At 38.8% G+C, this 14,044-nt stretch overlaps 1 protein-coding gene across 1 annotated transcript in view; it reads left to right on the plus strand.

Annotated features, from left to right (window-relative positions):
• Positions 1-8,943, plus strand: part of LOC103748276 (coatomer subunit gamma-2-like) — a 45,617-nt gene extending 36,674 nt beyond the window's left edge. Inside the window, exons 6-10 of the mRNA XM_029554916.1 lie at positions 1,873-1,948; positions 3,268-3,360; positions 4,589-4,675; positions 5,800-5,957; positions 8,859-8,943. Coding sequence (XP_029410776.1) covers positions 1,873-1,948; positions 3,268-3,360; positions 4,589-4,675; positions 5,800-5,957; positions 8,859-8,943 — 499 coding nt within the window. The remainder of the gene's footprint in view (positions 1-1,872; positions 1,949-3,267; positions 3,361-4,588; positions 4,676-5,799; positions 5,958-8,858) is intronic.
• The last annotated feature ends 5,101 nt before the right edge of the window (positions 8,944-14,044 follow it).

Genomic DNA, 14,044 nt, shown 5'->3' on the forward strand with positions numbered 1-14,044 from the left:
ACATTTGTTTAGGCTTTCTCATTTTTTCTATTTTGGAAAATATCTCTATTCCCATATCCTTTTAACATCTTTTACATTCTCATCTTTTTTAATAATTATGAGACATAAGATAGACCCACTGAAGGGATACCCCAGTTGCCTTACCCTGCATCCCTGTTCAGCATGGAAGAAGCCAGAGCGGTCTGTGTCCTGATTCCCTATTGGCAATTTGGTAACCTCGTCAGAGGATGGTGGAATAGGAGGTAGGAATTGGCTAGGCAGTTAGGGTAAAAAGACCGCAAAGAAAAGTAGCCAGTTTCTTGGCTAAAAGTCAAAATGTCCTTGGGCCTCTTAGCAATATACTCTGTTCCAGAGGTCAAAAATGTCAAAAGTATTTGGGAGTTCTTATCTAATCCCTAAATAGATTTTAGGGTTACCTCTTCAGAGGGGGGGAATGTTAGAGTAGCAAAAAGTCCCATAAGTTTAACTGGTCAAGACTATAAAATCCCTAGTCTATCTGTTGGAGGACCCACCTGTCTAATCTCATTGGTCAATCACCTGGTGATAGAACCACCCTGGGAAGGCAGTTTCTCCTTAAGTTATGCTTAAATAGATGGGTGGAATACCTGTTGCATTAATGAGGTAGCGAATTTTTCCTGCCTGGAATCCTGCCTTGTAAGGCAGAACTCTGCAGACTTCTGACCAGCCACAGCCATGTAGGTCTCTGTAAGTCTGTCCACTTTCTGCCATTTGGGTCCATTCTTCAATTCTTTTATGAATGAGGCTAAGAACCCTCTAGGGGACCCTCTTTCCCCCCATTTCAGTACAGGCCAAAATTATGACATATGGTGTCTTACTTTAATGAAGTCAAAGTGACCTATAGTAACAGTATGTAAAGGTGCTTTGCAGACAATGATAGACTGACACCATCCTTTGAAATATTCTGGAAAAAAATTCATTTTTACCCTTTGTATGTTCTGAATGTAGCATGATCAGAAACCCTCAAATAATAATAATAATAATACAATATGGCAAAAAAAAAACACTCCTTAGGAAGAAATGGCCTACAATGGTTATTGCCAGTTAAGTGGCATTTAAGGCTATATAGGTGAGGAAAAACAAGTACATGTAACACATTTTTCCTAAATATTTAGTAACTGCATTATGAAATGAATTATTTTTATAATTTTTTAAAAAGAGAACTCATCAATCTCTGTTTTCAGACCTTTTGCTCTTTGCGTCCTAATGAAATGTTGTAGGCCATTTTGGGTTAATTGAGAGGAGTTGGGGGGATTGAGAGCCAGTTTGGGAATGGTATAAATGCCTGGTGGACATCAGAAGGCAGGAGAAAAGGCTAACCTTTTTAAAGTATGGGTGTGAAGTTGTGTAGTTCAGTTCATGTGCTTCTGCCTGTTTCTGAAGCTCAGGAAGAGGGTCTGATGCCACTGATGATTGTGCCACAGAGGGAGGCAGGAGGGAATAGATGAGCTTATCATTTGTTAGTTATTTAATAAAAAGCTCCTTAGTCTGAGGGCTTTTTAGGATTTGGGAGGCTTTCCTATACCATCATCCTCATCCTCATTGTTAATTATCAGTATTTAAAATGATGTATTTTTAAAAATTTGTTTATGTGTTGTTGTTTTTTTTTCTCTTGACCTGTTGGAATGTATTCCCTGAGGGCAGAGTACTTGGTTTTACTTACTGCTGTATTTTTTAAGAGTATTCTGCTTCTACCTAATGGTTCAGTACTTTATAGTGTCTTCCATAAATGCTTTGTTGAATTAGTAATGGTGGTAAGGTCATTATGAAGATACTTGCAAATTAGTTAGGAGTCGGGTCCTCAGGAAAGAGCCTTGTAAATATCTCTTGTTAACCACTTTGTCCTCTTTTCAGTCTGACCAAGGACATGACAGGAAAGGAAGATGTGTACCGAGGCCCAGCTATCAGGGCACTCTGCAGAATCACAGATGTGAGTTCTCTTTGTTTTACTGAATTACCAAAGGAAACTCTCTTTATGTTAAGGCAGCCTGTAGATTTAGGAGAATTCCCTAGTCTGACTTAGTGAATTGTCAGTAAAGGAAGATGACTACCAGAAAGGTATTTGTAGCTCCAGGGATTTTCTCCATCAGGCAATTTTTCCTTTTATTAGTAGTAGTTTATTTTTTCTACTTGTTCTCCTAAACTGTTGTAATTGGGGTATATTAAACATAGAAAACAAAAACCCATTCAATTTTAATTTTTATAAAAGCTCTGTTTTAGGACACAGATCTCTCAAAATTTGAGGGAAACCTTTATTTTAGTCACCAAAACAAGAAATAGAGCTGCTCCAAGGAATTCCGTAGCAAGATTTCTTGAGTATTTACTGTGGTGATGTATCATTTACCAGTTATTCAAATATTTAAAGACAGACTTGTGACTAGTCATCAATAAGCCAGCAAATTGTGTCCTCCTGGGCCTAAGTCAGTTGCTTATTCTCGATGTAGTGTGTTGTCGCTGGAGATTTGGGATCATATAGATTGTTAGGCTCTCTTCCTAGGAACTCTGAATAGGAAAAGTTAAAATGAAGGGTCGGTCAAGATTGCCAAGCAGATTGAATAATGACTGTGTCTTTATGCTTGTGTATGTTTGCAGTCTTCTTAAGTTTGATCATTTCTTTTGAGGCAGGATCTCACTATGTAGTGCTGACCTTTAACTTGCTATGTAATTCAGATTGGCCTTGAATTCATAATCCTTCTGCCCCAGCCTCCCAAATGCTGGAATTAAAGGCGTATGTCACCATATCTGGCTCATGTTTTATAATTTGTGCTAGATCATATTGGGCATTTCATAAATCTGGATCCTAGAAGGAATAATGTAAATGGCTTAATTTATTTTTGCTGCCCTGTTACTTTGTTGTGGTTGTTTTTCATTTTAGCATTAATTGTTAGTGGGAAGACTTGGCAATGCCATTGCTAGCACTAAAATTCCTTTAATACTGATTGTAGTGTGTTTGGTCATCTTTATCTGCCACCACCTTCTCAGGGCAGAGCTTTTTCCAAGTTAAAGTAAAAAAAAAAAATCTCATTTTCAGAGGATTACATACTTAAGGTTTGCTGTAGCAGGATATTATACATTTACTTTCCTTTGTGTCTGAAATACCAGGATATTTTTTATTTTTACTGTATATAATCGTCAATGCAATATTTGTATAGAACAAGTAGATGGATAGTTTTTGTACATTATTTTGAAGTAGAAATTTTGCATGACAGTGCTTTTCTTTAACAGCTTTTTCATTTTGAATGTTATTAGGGAACAATGTTGCAAGCCATTGAAAGATACATGAAGCAGGCTATTGTGGATAAAGTCTCCAGCGTCTCCAGCTCAGCATTGGTATCTTCCTTAGTAAGTAATCAGGCAGCTTTTTGTTCTTATACACTGCAAAAATAAATTATCACTGTTTGTTCTCTCACAAACAAAGCAGTTAAAAATATGTATGTATGCCTATCACTTTATCCAGTATATTTTATCTGGAGGGCATTAAATAGTTAAAATGGGCAGTAAAAGTAGGAAATTATGTTTGGCAGGTTTTGGGAACCTGAAAGTTGTACATGGAATGAAGGTGGTGAGTGAAATGAAACTGAGGTAGTGGACAGGGAAGGCTGTTTCTAAAAATCACCTGTGCAGCTACCTCTTGCCGCTTTGTCCTTAGCTTTTCTTCATTCCCGTGTCTGCATACGTCCCTTAATCTAAAGTCTCTCATACCACTTCAGAATTTCCTCTCACGAAATGACCTTTATCTAAGTAATAGCTTTTCTTTTTCCTTTTCTTCAGGACTGTGGGGCTGGAGAGATAGCTCTTTTGGTTAAGTGCTTACCAGGCAAGCATTAGAACCTGAGTTAGATCCTTCCAACCCACATAAAAAGCCAAGTGTGGTAGCATGCGCTTGAAATCCCAGCGTTGGGGAGGTGGAGACAGGCAGATCCCTAGAGCTCTAACTAGCCAGCCTAGCCTCATTGTCAGGCTCCAGGTCCCAGTGAGAGAACTTATCTCAAAAAACAAGTTTGGCCTCTAGCTTCTACACAGATGCACACATCTGCACACAAACCCACACACCCCCCTCCATTAACATGCACCCCCCGGCACACACACACACACACACACACACACAGACACACACACACACAAATAGAAATATGTGACTACATTAGAGCAATGAAGTCACAAGACTTTCTGATTCTGGAATGTTATGAATCAGAGTTTAGATCAAGGGATATATTGTCTGTTTCTTCCTTCCAGCGAAGTTTCCTAGAAGTGAAGCTTACATTAACATCATTTAAGTGCCAATCTGTTCCGTGCTTCCTGGTTTTCCCTTCTCCCATCCTGATACTTCCTTTTGTATCAAGCACCTGTCTAGGTCTCTATTACTTTGTAAAGGGGATATTGAAGAAAAATGCATAGTTTTTCTCTTGTTCTAGGAATAGAGACTTAACATTTTAGACTTTAAAAGCATCAGAATTTTCTGTCTTTTGGGAAATGCATGTTAGTAATTTTTTAAGAAATGTAACTCAGGTTTCTTTTTTAAATGTCTAGTGATCATGCATTAAACATTCTCATGTCTTTCTGAATTTAGCATATGATGAAGATAAGCTATGATGTGGTTAAACGATGGATAAATGAAGCCCAAGAAGCTGCATCAAGTGACAATATCATGGTGCAGGTACTGTCATTGAACCATGTCAGTTTATGTTGATCATCCCACAGTAACTAAATGCAAATTGTTTGGCATATTCATCAGCCTGTTAGTGTACATTATCAGATATCTTATTAATTGTGATTACTTCCCTAGGCTCTTGAGGTGTTTAGTAGAAGCTAGATAACCTCCAGTAGGAATGTTCAGGAAAGAGTCTCATGTGCAGTAGTAGATAGAAATTCTTATTTCAAAAGTATTTCATAATGCATTGCAGTCTTACTTGAAAAATAATTTGTGTAAAAGGATGCTTAACTCTGTTTCTTAGGCCTTGATTATAAATATTATAAAAATAATAAAAGACCAGCTTTTACTTTATGAAACATTGAAGTAATTTCGTCAAAAAAAATCTTAGGATGTTTATTAGACTATTCTTATCAAAAGAAATATGATGAAATTCTTAACTGGTAGTTTTATATAAAATGCTCTGTATGTATTTGGGAAGATATTTATATCTTTTCAGTGTTTGTAAATTTTTATATTAGCATATTTAATAATGTGGGAAACAGTAGTTATTTTTCCCTTGAGAGACACCTATTGCTCTAACTGATCATTGTGCTTTTTATACAAAGCACATGCTAATGACCCTTTCCTGGGCTACTTTAGAAGATTAATCCTTTTCTAAGGTGGTGACAGATTCAAAGTTACTTTAAAGGAACCTTTAACCAGGTGAGGTGACACACACTTGTAGTCCCAGCCCTTAAGATGCTGAGACAAGAGGACCACTTGAGCTCAGAAATTTGAGTCCAGCCTTGGCAACATAGGAAAATTCTGACTATAAATGAATAAATTTGTGACACTGGCAAAACCTTAGATCCAAGAATATATGAGCCAATGTTGATCCCACTAGATTCACTTTAGGTTTTATGTAAACCCCTTCCTACTGTCTACTCTGCATTTACAGCTTCTGGGGTAGACTCTTTTTAGTGTTACCTGTGTTTAGTTCAGTATAAAAACATATTCTGTTTTGCTCATTTCACTTGAGTATCTTTTAATGAAAAATCTTTTATCTAGTTCCATGTGATTCTAGTTTCATGTTAGTGTTTTCTCTTTTTTCTAATCTCCATGCTGCATTCTTCTTCTTGTTTCTTTAGTATCATGCATTGGGAGTACTTTATCACCTTAGGAAGAATGATCGTCTTGCTGTTTCCAAGATGTTAAATAAGTTTACTAAGTCTGGTCTCAAATCACAGTTTGCATACTGCATGCTGATTAGAATTGCTAGTCGCTTACTAAAAGAAACTGAGGATGGGTAAGTGTCCTAAACTGTGTTGTTTTGTTTTCAGTTTACATGTTCATGTGCCTCAGAGTTTATTTCCTTTATGAATAAGTTCAGTGTTTTCCAAATTAAAAAGAAATAGGTGATTCCAAGTAGCACAGTTTTTTTTAACCTTACTATATGCTCATCGATTGTGTGCGTGCGTGTGTGAGTGTGTGTGTATACAGTCACATAACATGTTATGATTGCTAATAATACATGAACAAAATGATAGAGAACAAAATAATACTTATAGATCATAAGTTACAGTTATATATCAGATAATTGAATATGAAGGTTTGAAGGGACATTTAAGAATCATCTTGTGTATCCTTTATTTTCATAAAAGAATGTTGAAATACTGACTTGAATGATCTGCCCAAGATTATTCTGTAAGTTTGATGCATGTATGGCCTTATCAGTAGTACCTTATCAGGCTTTTGGAGGCTGTAGGAAGGATAAGAAGAGGAGAGCGATCTTTCAAGTATAGTGAACTTGGATGAATCTAAGGGGCAAAAAAGACACCATCCTCAACTCAAATGGCTTATGACTAAAATTTATTTATTTATTTATTTATTTATTTATTTATTTATTTATTGGGTCACTGTATAATCCAGGTGGCCTTGAATTCTTGCCTTAGCCTCACAAGTGCAGGGACTGTAGATATGTACCACCGCTTCTGGTCAGTTATGTCTTAATTTTAAAACAGATTTCTCATTCAGTCTGAAAAACTGAGGAGTAGCACAGAGATCTCTAGACTAGCTGAAATCAAAGCACTGCTGATCAGGGAAGCCTGATCTTTCAGGTTGGTTGTGAACAACAGAATACTGAATTAGATTAAAACCAAACAAAGTTGAATCCTAGGTTAACTGCTAGCTCTTAACAGAAAGGACCTGCTATTTTCTGGTGTTATTAGTTTACATCAGTCTGTAAATTACTATATTATACTTTTATAAGCAGTGTTTAGCAAACAATAAAAAATGACAAAGAGAAAGGACAGTGTGACTCACAATGAAAAAGTATTCAGAGAAATGGACCCACAGGTGACTCATGTGTTGGAGTTAGTTGACAGTGACTTTAGAACAGCTATCGCTATCTAGAGTTTTAAAATACCTAGTAACATTTTCCCCATAAGTGTACCTTTTCTAGTTATGACAGTTCCACTTTTTCATTCAGGTGCTTTTCAATAGTTGAGACGAGCTTTACAGCTTTTACAGCTTTGGGAACTAGTCTAGTCACCTGACTACATTCCATTATTTTAACTTTAAAGACATGTTTAAATACCACAACTGAAATGAGCATGGTTCTAGATGTGATACAATGGGAGCTCAAAATTTCTGGCTAGAATTTGGTCCTGAGGGTAACTGGCTTTTGTGACATAAGAAGCTCAACTCTGAAATGATTTATCTGTCATAATTGTCGTAACAGTTTAGGTCATGTATATTCATAGTTAAGTGAACTAATGATTAATTAAAGAACAGTATTATCCTTGATGTAAACTAACATAGTTTACATACCAACATCTTTGAGCCGATAGTGTTGGGTGGCAGTGATTCTTCAAATACCATGTTTGGGTGAACAGGTGCTTCTGACTCCCATCATATTACCCCTCATGTTACTTATTTTTAGCTAACAGTTGAGTGTTTCCTGAGAATTTGGTACATTACCATTGCATTCCCATAAAAAGCCCAATATTCATGGATAATATTTCCCTAGTCACCAAACTGGGGCTCAGAAAGGAAATGGAAATGACCCTTCCATTGCTCCCCAGCTAGTAGTAATTGAGTCAGATTTTGAGCTCAAGTTCTACTAAACTGAATTAGATATACTAGTTAGGGTTTTTAGCACTAGTGTGTGTGTCTTAAGCTGCCTGTTCTCTAAATGTTACTGGTCTCTGATAGGAAGCATTCAGAAGCTTAAAGCAATATATTATTTCTGTTCGGCTGGTAAAGTGCTTGCTGTGCAAGCATGAGGACCTGAGTTAGGTCTCTAGAATGCATTAAAAAAAAAAAATCAGAACTTAGTGATGTACACTTGTAATCCTAGCACTGGAAAGGTGGGTGGAAACAGGTGGATCTCTGGGGCTCATTGGCCAGTGAGCCTTGCCTAATTAGTGAGTTCTAGGCCAGTGGGGGACCCTGTCTTAACAAACAAGGTGATGGTTCCTGAAATTGTCCTCTGACTGCCACACATGTGCACATATATGTGCACACATGCAAAACTTGAACTTGTGAAAAATATAAAGCAACTATTGTAAAAATATTTACTAAGTTAACAAAGTATGTAAATTGATAAGGAATTTTGGAAAGCAAAAGAGAGTTGATGAAAGTGAGCCAAAATACAGTATCAGAAATAAAAATTTATTTGAAGGGCTTAATAGTAGATTAGTTACAATGAAAAAGAGATTAGAGAGGTTGATGGAAATTACCTAAACTAAGACATGGGAGAAAATAAGGGAAAAATTAATAAAATATTTGATGCCTGGGGAAATCATTAAAGGAGAGAAAAGGGAATGGAGCTAAAAAGTGTGTGAAGAGATGAAGGATCAACTTCAGATGCAAGAAGGCCAGTGAAACTCAGGGAGGGTGGATGAGAGGTGAGTAGGCTGGAAAGCCAAGAAGGAAGGTAGCTGGAGAAGAAAATGGCATGTTAGATTCAAAGAGGCAGAATAAGAGTAATGGCTCCTGCGATGGCTAATCTTCATTGTCAGCTTGACTGGAATTAGGGTTTGGAGACACACCTTGGGTGCATCTGTGAGGGTGTTTCTAGAGAGCTTTAACTGAGGAGAGAAGACTGAGCCTGAATGTGGGCCTTGGTTCCCAACGAACTAAAAAGGAGAAAAAGGAGAATGTGAGCTGACACCAGTGTTCATGTGTCTCTACTTTCTGACCTCAGAAGGAATGTTAACAGCTGCCTGATGCTCCTGCTGCTGCAGCTGGAGTCACTTTCACTGCCATGTTCAAATTGCAAGCCAAGGTAAAGCCTTCCTGAGTTGCTGTGCTGAATAGCTTTAGTTGTCAAGTTAACATACCTGGGTAGAAGGAACCTCAGTTGGGGAATTTCCTCCATTGAATTGGCCTGTGGCCATGTCTGTAGGGCACTTTCTTGACTATTGAGTGATAGAGGAGGACCCAGCCCATTGTGGGCAGTGCCACCCCTGGGCAGGTGGTCCTGTGTTGTATAAGAAAGCAGGTTTAGCAGGGCTATGGGAGCAGGCCAGTAAGCAGCGTTCTTCTATGGTCTGTGCTTCAGGTTCCTGCTCTGAGTTTCTGCCTTGGCTTCCCTTGATGACAGACTGTGCTGTAAACCAAATAAACCTTTTCTTCCCCAAGTTGGTTTTGGTCCATGTTTTCATCACAGCAATAGAAAGCTAACTAGAACAGTTGCTTTTGTCAGACATTTTGCCACAGCAATGAGAAAAATAACTAATAAAGAAAATTGGTACTAAAAAGTGGGACTGTTGCTTTGACTACCTATGTAGTTTATAAGCCTTTGGAACTGGTTTGAGACAGAAATTTGGAAGAATTTGGATCTGTGGACTAGGGAAATCCTAGAGTGCTGTGAGCAGAGCCATTCTGGGTCATTTTGGTTGCAGTGTAGATCAGAAGGCAGATAGTAACTTGAACAGTGAAGTCCTGGCTCAAGAGGTTTCAGAAGGGAATAAGAACTATTGCGAATTGAACCAGAGGCTATTTATATTACATTCTAGCAAAATATATGGCTGCTTTTTGCCCATGTTCTGAAAACTTGAGTGAGGCTGAATTTAAAGGTGATAGATTAAGCTCTGTTCTATTCTAAGAGAAAAATTCAAAACAGCATAACATCCAAGCTTTTAGTCAGATTGACAGTGATAAAGAAGAGAAATGCATGTCTTCCTTCTCTGCTTTTCTGTTACTGCTGCTCTTTGTTGTCCTCCATTGACACACGTATTAAAGAAAAGAATCATGCAGATTTACCCCAGCATGAAAAAATATTCTGAAGACAGTAGTGAGATTTAAGGGTAATACTGAAGGCTGGTGAAGTGGCTCAGTTGAGTAAAGGTGCTTGCTTCCAAACCGGATGACCTCAGTTTGATCCACCAGCCCCACATGGTGGAAGGAGGGAGCTGATTCCTGCCATTGTCCTCTTACATGTGCACCGTGGGATACGTACACATGCACACGGGTGCACACACACACAAATTTTTTAAAAAGTGATATTGAGTAATAGAATTAGTATAAAAGTTTTTTTATACTTTATGTGTATGATGTATGTGTATTAGTGTTTGTATGTGAATGCAAATATGTGCATGCCATAATCCACATGTGGAGGTCAGAGGTCCTCACCTATCTTGTTTGAGACAGAGTCTCTTGTCCACTGGGTATGCCAGACTAGCTAGCTGGCAAGTGTCCTGGGATTCTCCTGTGTCCACCTCCCATCTTGCCTTAGGAGCCCTGGGGTTATCTGGCACGCTACTGTGTCTGGCTTTATGGGAATTCTAGGAATCTGAAATCAGGCCTTTACACAGCAGGCATTTTACCCACCAAGCCATCTCTACAGCCCAAAAGTCAGTGTTTCTAAATACATGTTTTGAGTATGTACATTTGTATGGGATGTGTGTATGTATATGCATGTTCTCATGTGTGTGGGTACACCTGTTGTAGTTGGGGCATACACAGTTGTGCATATCAGGGCAAAGATTGACATCAGGTGTCTCATCCTTGTTCTCTTCCCACTTACTAAGACAGAATCTCTCAGTGATCCTGGAGCTTGCTGATGGAGCTAGTCTAGCTGGCCAGCCTGTCCATGTAATACCCTGTCAGTCTTCTAAACACTGGGGTTACAGGCTAGCTGCCACTCCACGCTGCTTTTATGTGGGTGCGGGGAATACAGACTTTGGTCCTCACACTTATATGATAAGTTCTTTATCACTAAGCTATCTCCACAGCCTCTGAATCAGTTGTTTTTAACTTTTAAAAATGTAATAATAAACTATAATTCCAGAAGATCACAACATGATAACTATGATTAGAATGTGGTGTGAGAAGTAAAAGTATGCCATTTTTTGTTTTGTCTTGTTTGGGGAGGAAGTTATAATAATAAAAAACTTCGACAAAAAATTTATTGACTAGTACTTGTCTTAGTCCATTTTCTACTTTTACAAGAGTACTACAAACTGAGCAATTTATAAATGATGGAGTTTATTTGGCCCATGAATTTAGAGGCTGGCATGTCCAAGAGCATGGCACCAACATCTGGCAAGGGCTTTTGTGCTACGTTATGACAAGGTATAGGGTATCAAGTGCTGAGAAAGATGCCTTCAAAGATGCCTTTTTCAAATGAAAAAGGAGATGAGGAAAGGGGGCAAAAACTCTTCCTTTTATGACTCTTTCCTGCAGTAATCTTTAATAACAGCCTTTTAATCCATGAGGGCAGAGTCTGCATGATCTAGTTACCTTTTTAAAAAAAAATATTTTATTATTTTTATGTATATGAGTGTATTACCTGCATGTATGTAAGTGTACCCCTGTCATGCAATGCCCGTGGAGGTCAGAAGAGGACATCAGATCCTCTGGAACTGGAGTTACACATGGTTGTTAACCACCACGTGGGTTCTGGGAATCGAACCTGGGCTCTCTGCAAGAGCAATCAGTGCTCTTAACTGCCGAGCCATCTCTCCATCCCCCTGATTACCTCTTAAAGCTAAAACTCTTAACAGTTTTGCATTGGGACTTAAATTTCCTGTTCATGAATTTGGGCAACATATTGAAAGGATAGCAGTAATTAAGAATGTACATTGAATGAAACATTTCCAAAATCTTGAAAGCAAAAAAACAGTATAAGGACAACATGATTGAAGGGTGTTAAGGAGAAAAAATAGTTAAGGTGATGCATGTAACTAGGAGACAAAATACATTGGATGGAAGTGTCAGTGTTAACTAGATACCTCTTGCTGGGTAACAAATGGCCTCAAATTTAGCTGCATATAGTAAGCATTTATTTCAGTTATCATAGTTGGGGATCTGGGAGGGACTTAGCTGTCTGATTCTGGTTTGGGGTACCTTGTGAGTATGCAGTCATGTTGGCCAGGCCTGCAGTCATCTGGCATTAGAGGGTCCATGTCATATATCACTCGCATAGTCATTGGCAAGCCTGAATTTCTTCCTGTTGGACAGATGCTTCACTTTCCCACCTTTGAGAGTTTTCTGTAGGCTATCTGAATGTCCACATAGTGTGACAACTACCTTCACTCAAAGCAAGATAGGGGGAGAACCTGACTTGGCAGTACAGTGTTCTGTAACCTAATCTCAGAAGTGTCACACCGCTTGTATTCCCTTGATCACAATGAACAACCCTGGCACAGTGTTGGAGACTACACCAGGATGTGGATATTCAGACATGCAGAGCTGGTGAATTCATCTTTGTGAGTTTGCTAGCCCACAAAATACATCATTTATCATAATAAATACACGTATTTACCTATTGAAGAGGTCCAGATCGAATAAACAGTAGAAAGGCTATTTTGCCTTTATAAATAGTCTTTTAGACAAAATGACAAGGAAACCTTTAAAAATAACTGTATCCAAAAAATATATTAGCTATATACTCAGAGAAATACATTGTAATCATATTAAAGTAAGCAAGAATAGGAATCAGGATGCTGAAGCATTAAAAAGGGCAGAGTGAAATTTTGTCTTTTGACAGAATAATCTAAAACTAATATAATTGAAATGAACTGGTCTAGACTCACTATCATTTCAAAATATATAAAGTAGAATCTTTTGGAGAATATAGGAAATTAAGTTCTCTTCCTCTGTATGATACTTTGACACACTTCTCTCAGAAACTGGCAAGTCAGGTATAAAAATGTAAGATGTATGTTGCTGATGGCAAAATTGACTTCATCTTTAGAAATCCTATATGTGGGCCACCCCTCCACTCTTCCAATGCTGGGTGCTATCTCCAGGCGCTGCTCCTCCCCTCGCTCAGGTGCCACCTGCATTCACATGGGCACTGCCTGCGAGCACTCAGGCACTGCCTCCTGGGCGCAGCCCCTGATCGCATGGGCGCTGCCCTTTGCTTCTCGCTGCTGCGGCCGCAAGCTGTGGTCGCTCTTCTGTTCGCTCGGCGCTGAGGCCGCTTTTCTGCTTGCTTGGCGCTGAGGCCACTCTTCTGCTTGCTCTGGCGCTGCCGCCAGTTGTTGCTACTTCTGTCAGATCCGGACCCCAGGGCCAGTGAGGAGACTGTGTCAGCGGAGCCGCATTCAGACACAGGAGACCAGGTTTGGTGCCACAGATCCGGTTTATTGCAGAAGGGCACAAGCTTATATAGGGGTAGGGGTCCAGTCAAGAAGTTACAACTCAGATCTTTGGCAGGGCTGTGTCCCATCATGACATCGCGAGCCAGACACCTCATTAGCATAATGGGTTTCAGGTTATTTAGGTTCCGGTTTCCTTATGGGGCCTGGTTTCCTGGGAACCACGTGACCCAGGCTAAGTGTTGCAATTTGGGATCTCAAGGGTGGTGATTAGGGAGTGGTGAGCTCTAGGCATCAGTCTCATGATCTGCCAATGGGAGCAGATGTCACAAGGCGTTCCTTGTGGCTCCAGGGTGGTTGCATCAGGCCTGCTGTATGGCTGTTAAAAAAACTTTCACCCTAGGCTCAAGCCTGTCTCCCACACCTGTATGCAGTATTATTTAAAAGTTTTAAATTAGGAAAATTAATATACCTGTAGAAAAAAGAATGTATATTCACTCTTAATTTATGGAAGATTCACAGTGAGCACATGCATTAGGAAACAGTGCATTTCTAGTGCCCCTAACATGCTCTATGTGTATCATTTGATAGCTGTTTATCAACAGAGACAACAGCTGCTTCAACTTTTAAAGCACTCATTTCTTTGCTTTTCTTCGTATTTTTTACCCCGTGTCAACATTCCTAAACAGAGAAGTTGTTTTGTCTTATTTTGAACATTTTATTGATAGACTCATGCCATATTTGTGCTTTGTTCTTTTTATTTTGTATTTTATTGTAAGAATCACACCTGATTTTGTTTATAGCTATTTACTTTGATATGTTTCCTCTAAGAATAGACATCTGG

This window comes from Nannospalax galili, unplaced genomic scaffold, assembly GCF_000622305.1.
Source record: "Nannospalax galili isolate Female #2095 unplaced genomic scaffold, S.galili_v1.0 scaffold1065, whole genome shotgun sequence".
In the NCBI taxonomy this organism is placed as follows: Eukaryota; Metazoa; Chordata; class Mammalia; order Rodentia; family Spalacidae; genus Nannospalax; species Nannospalax galili.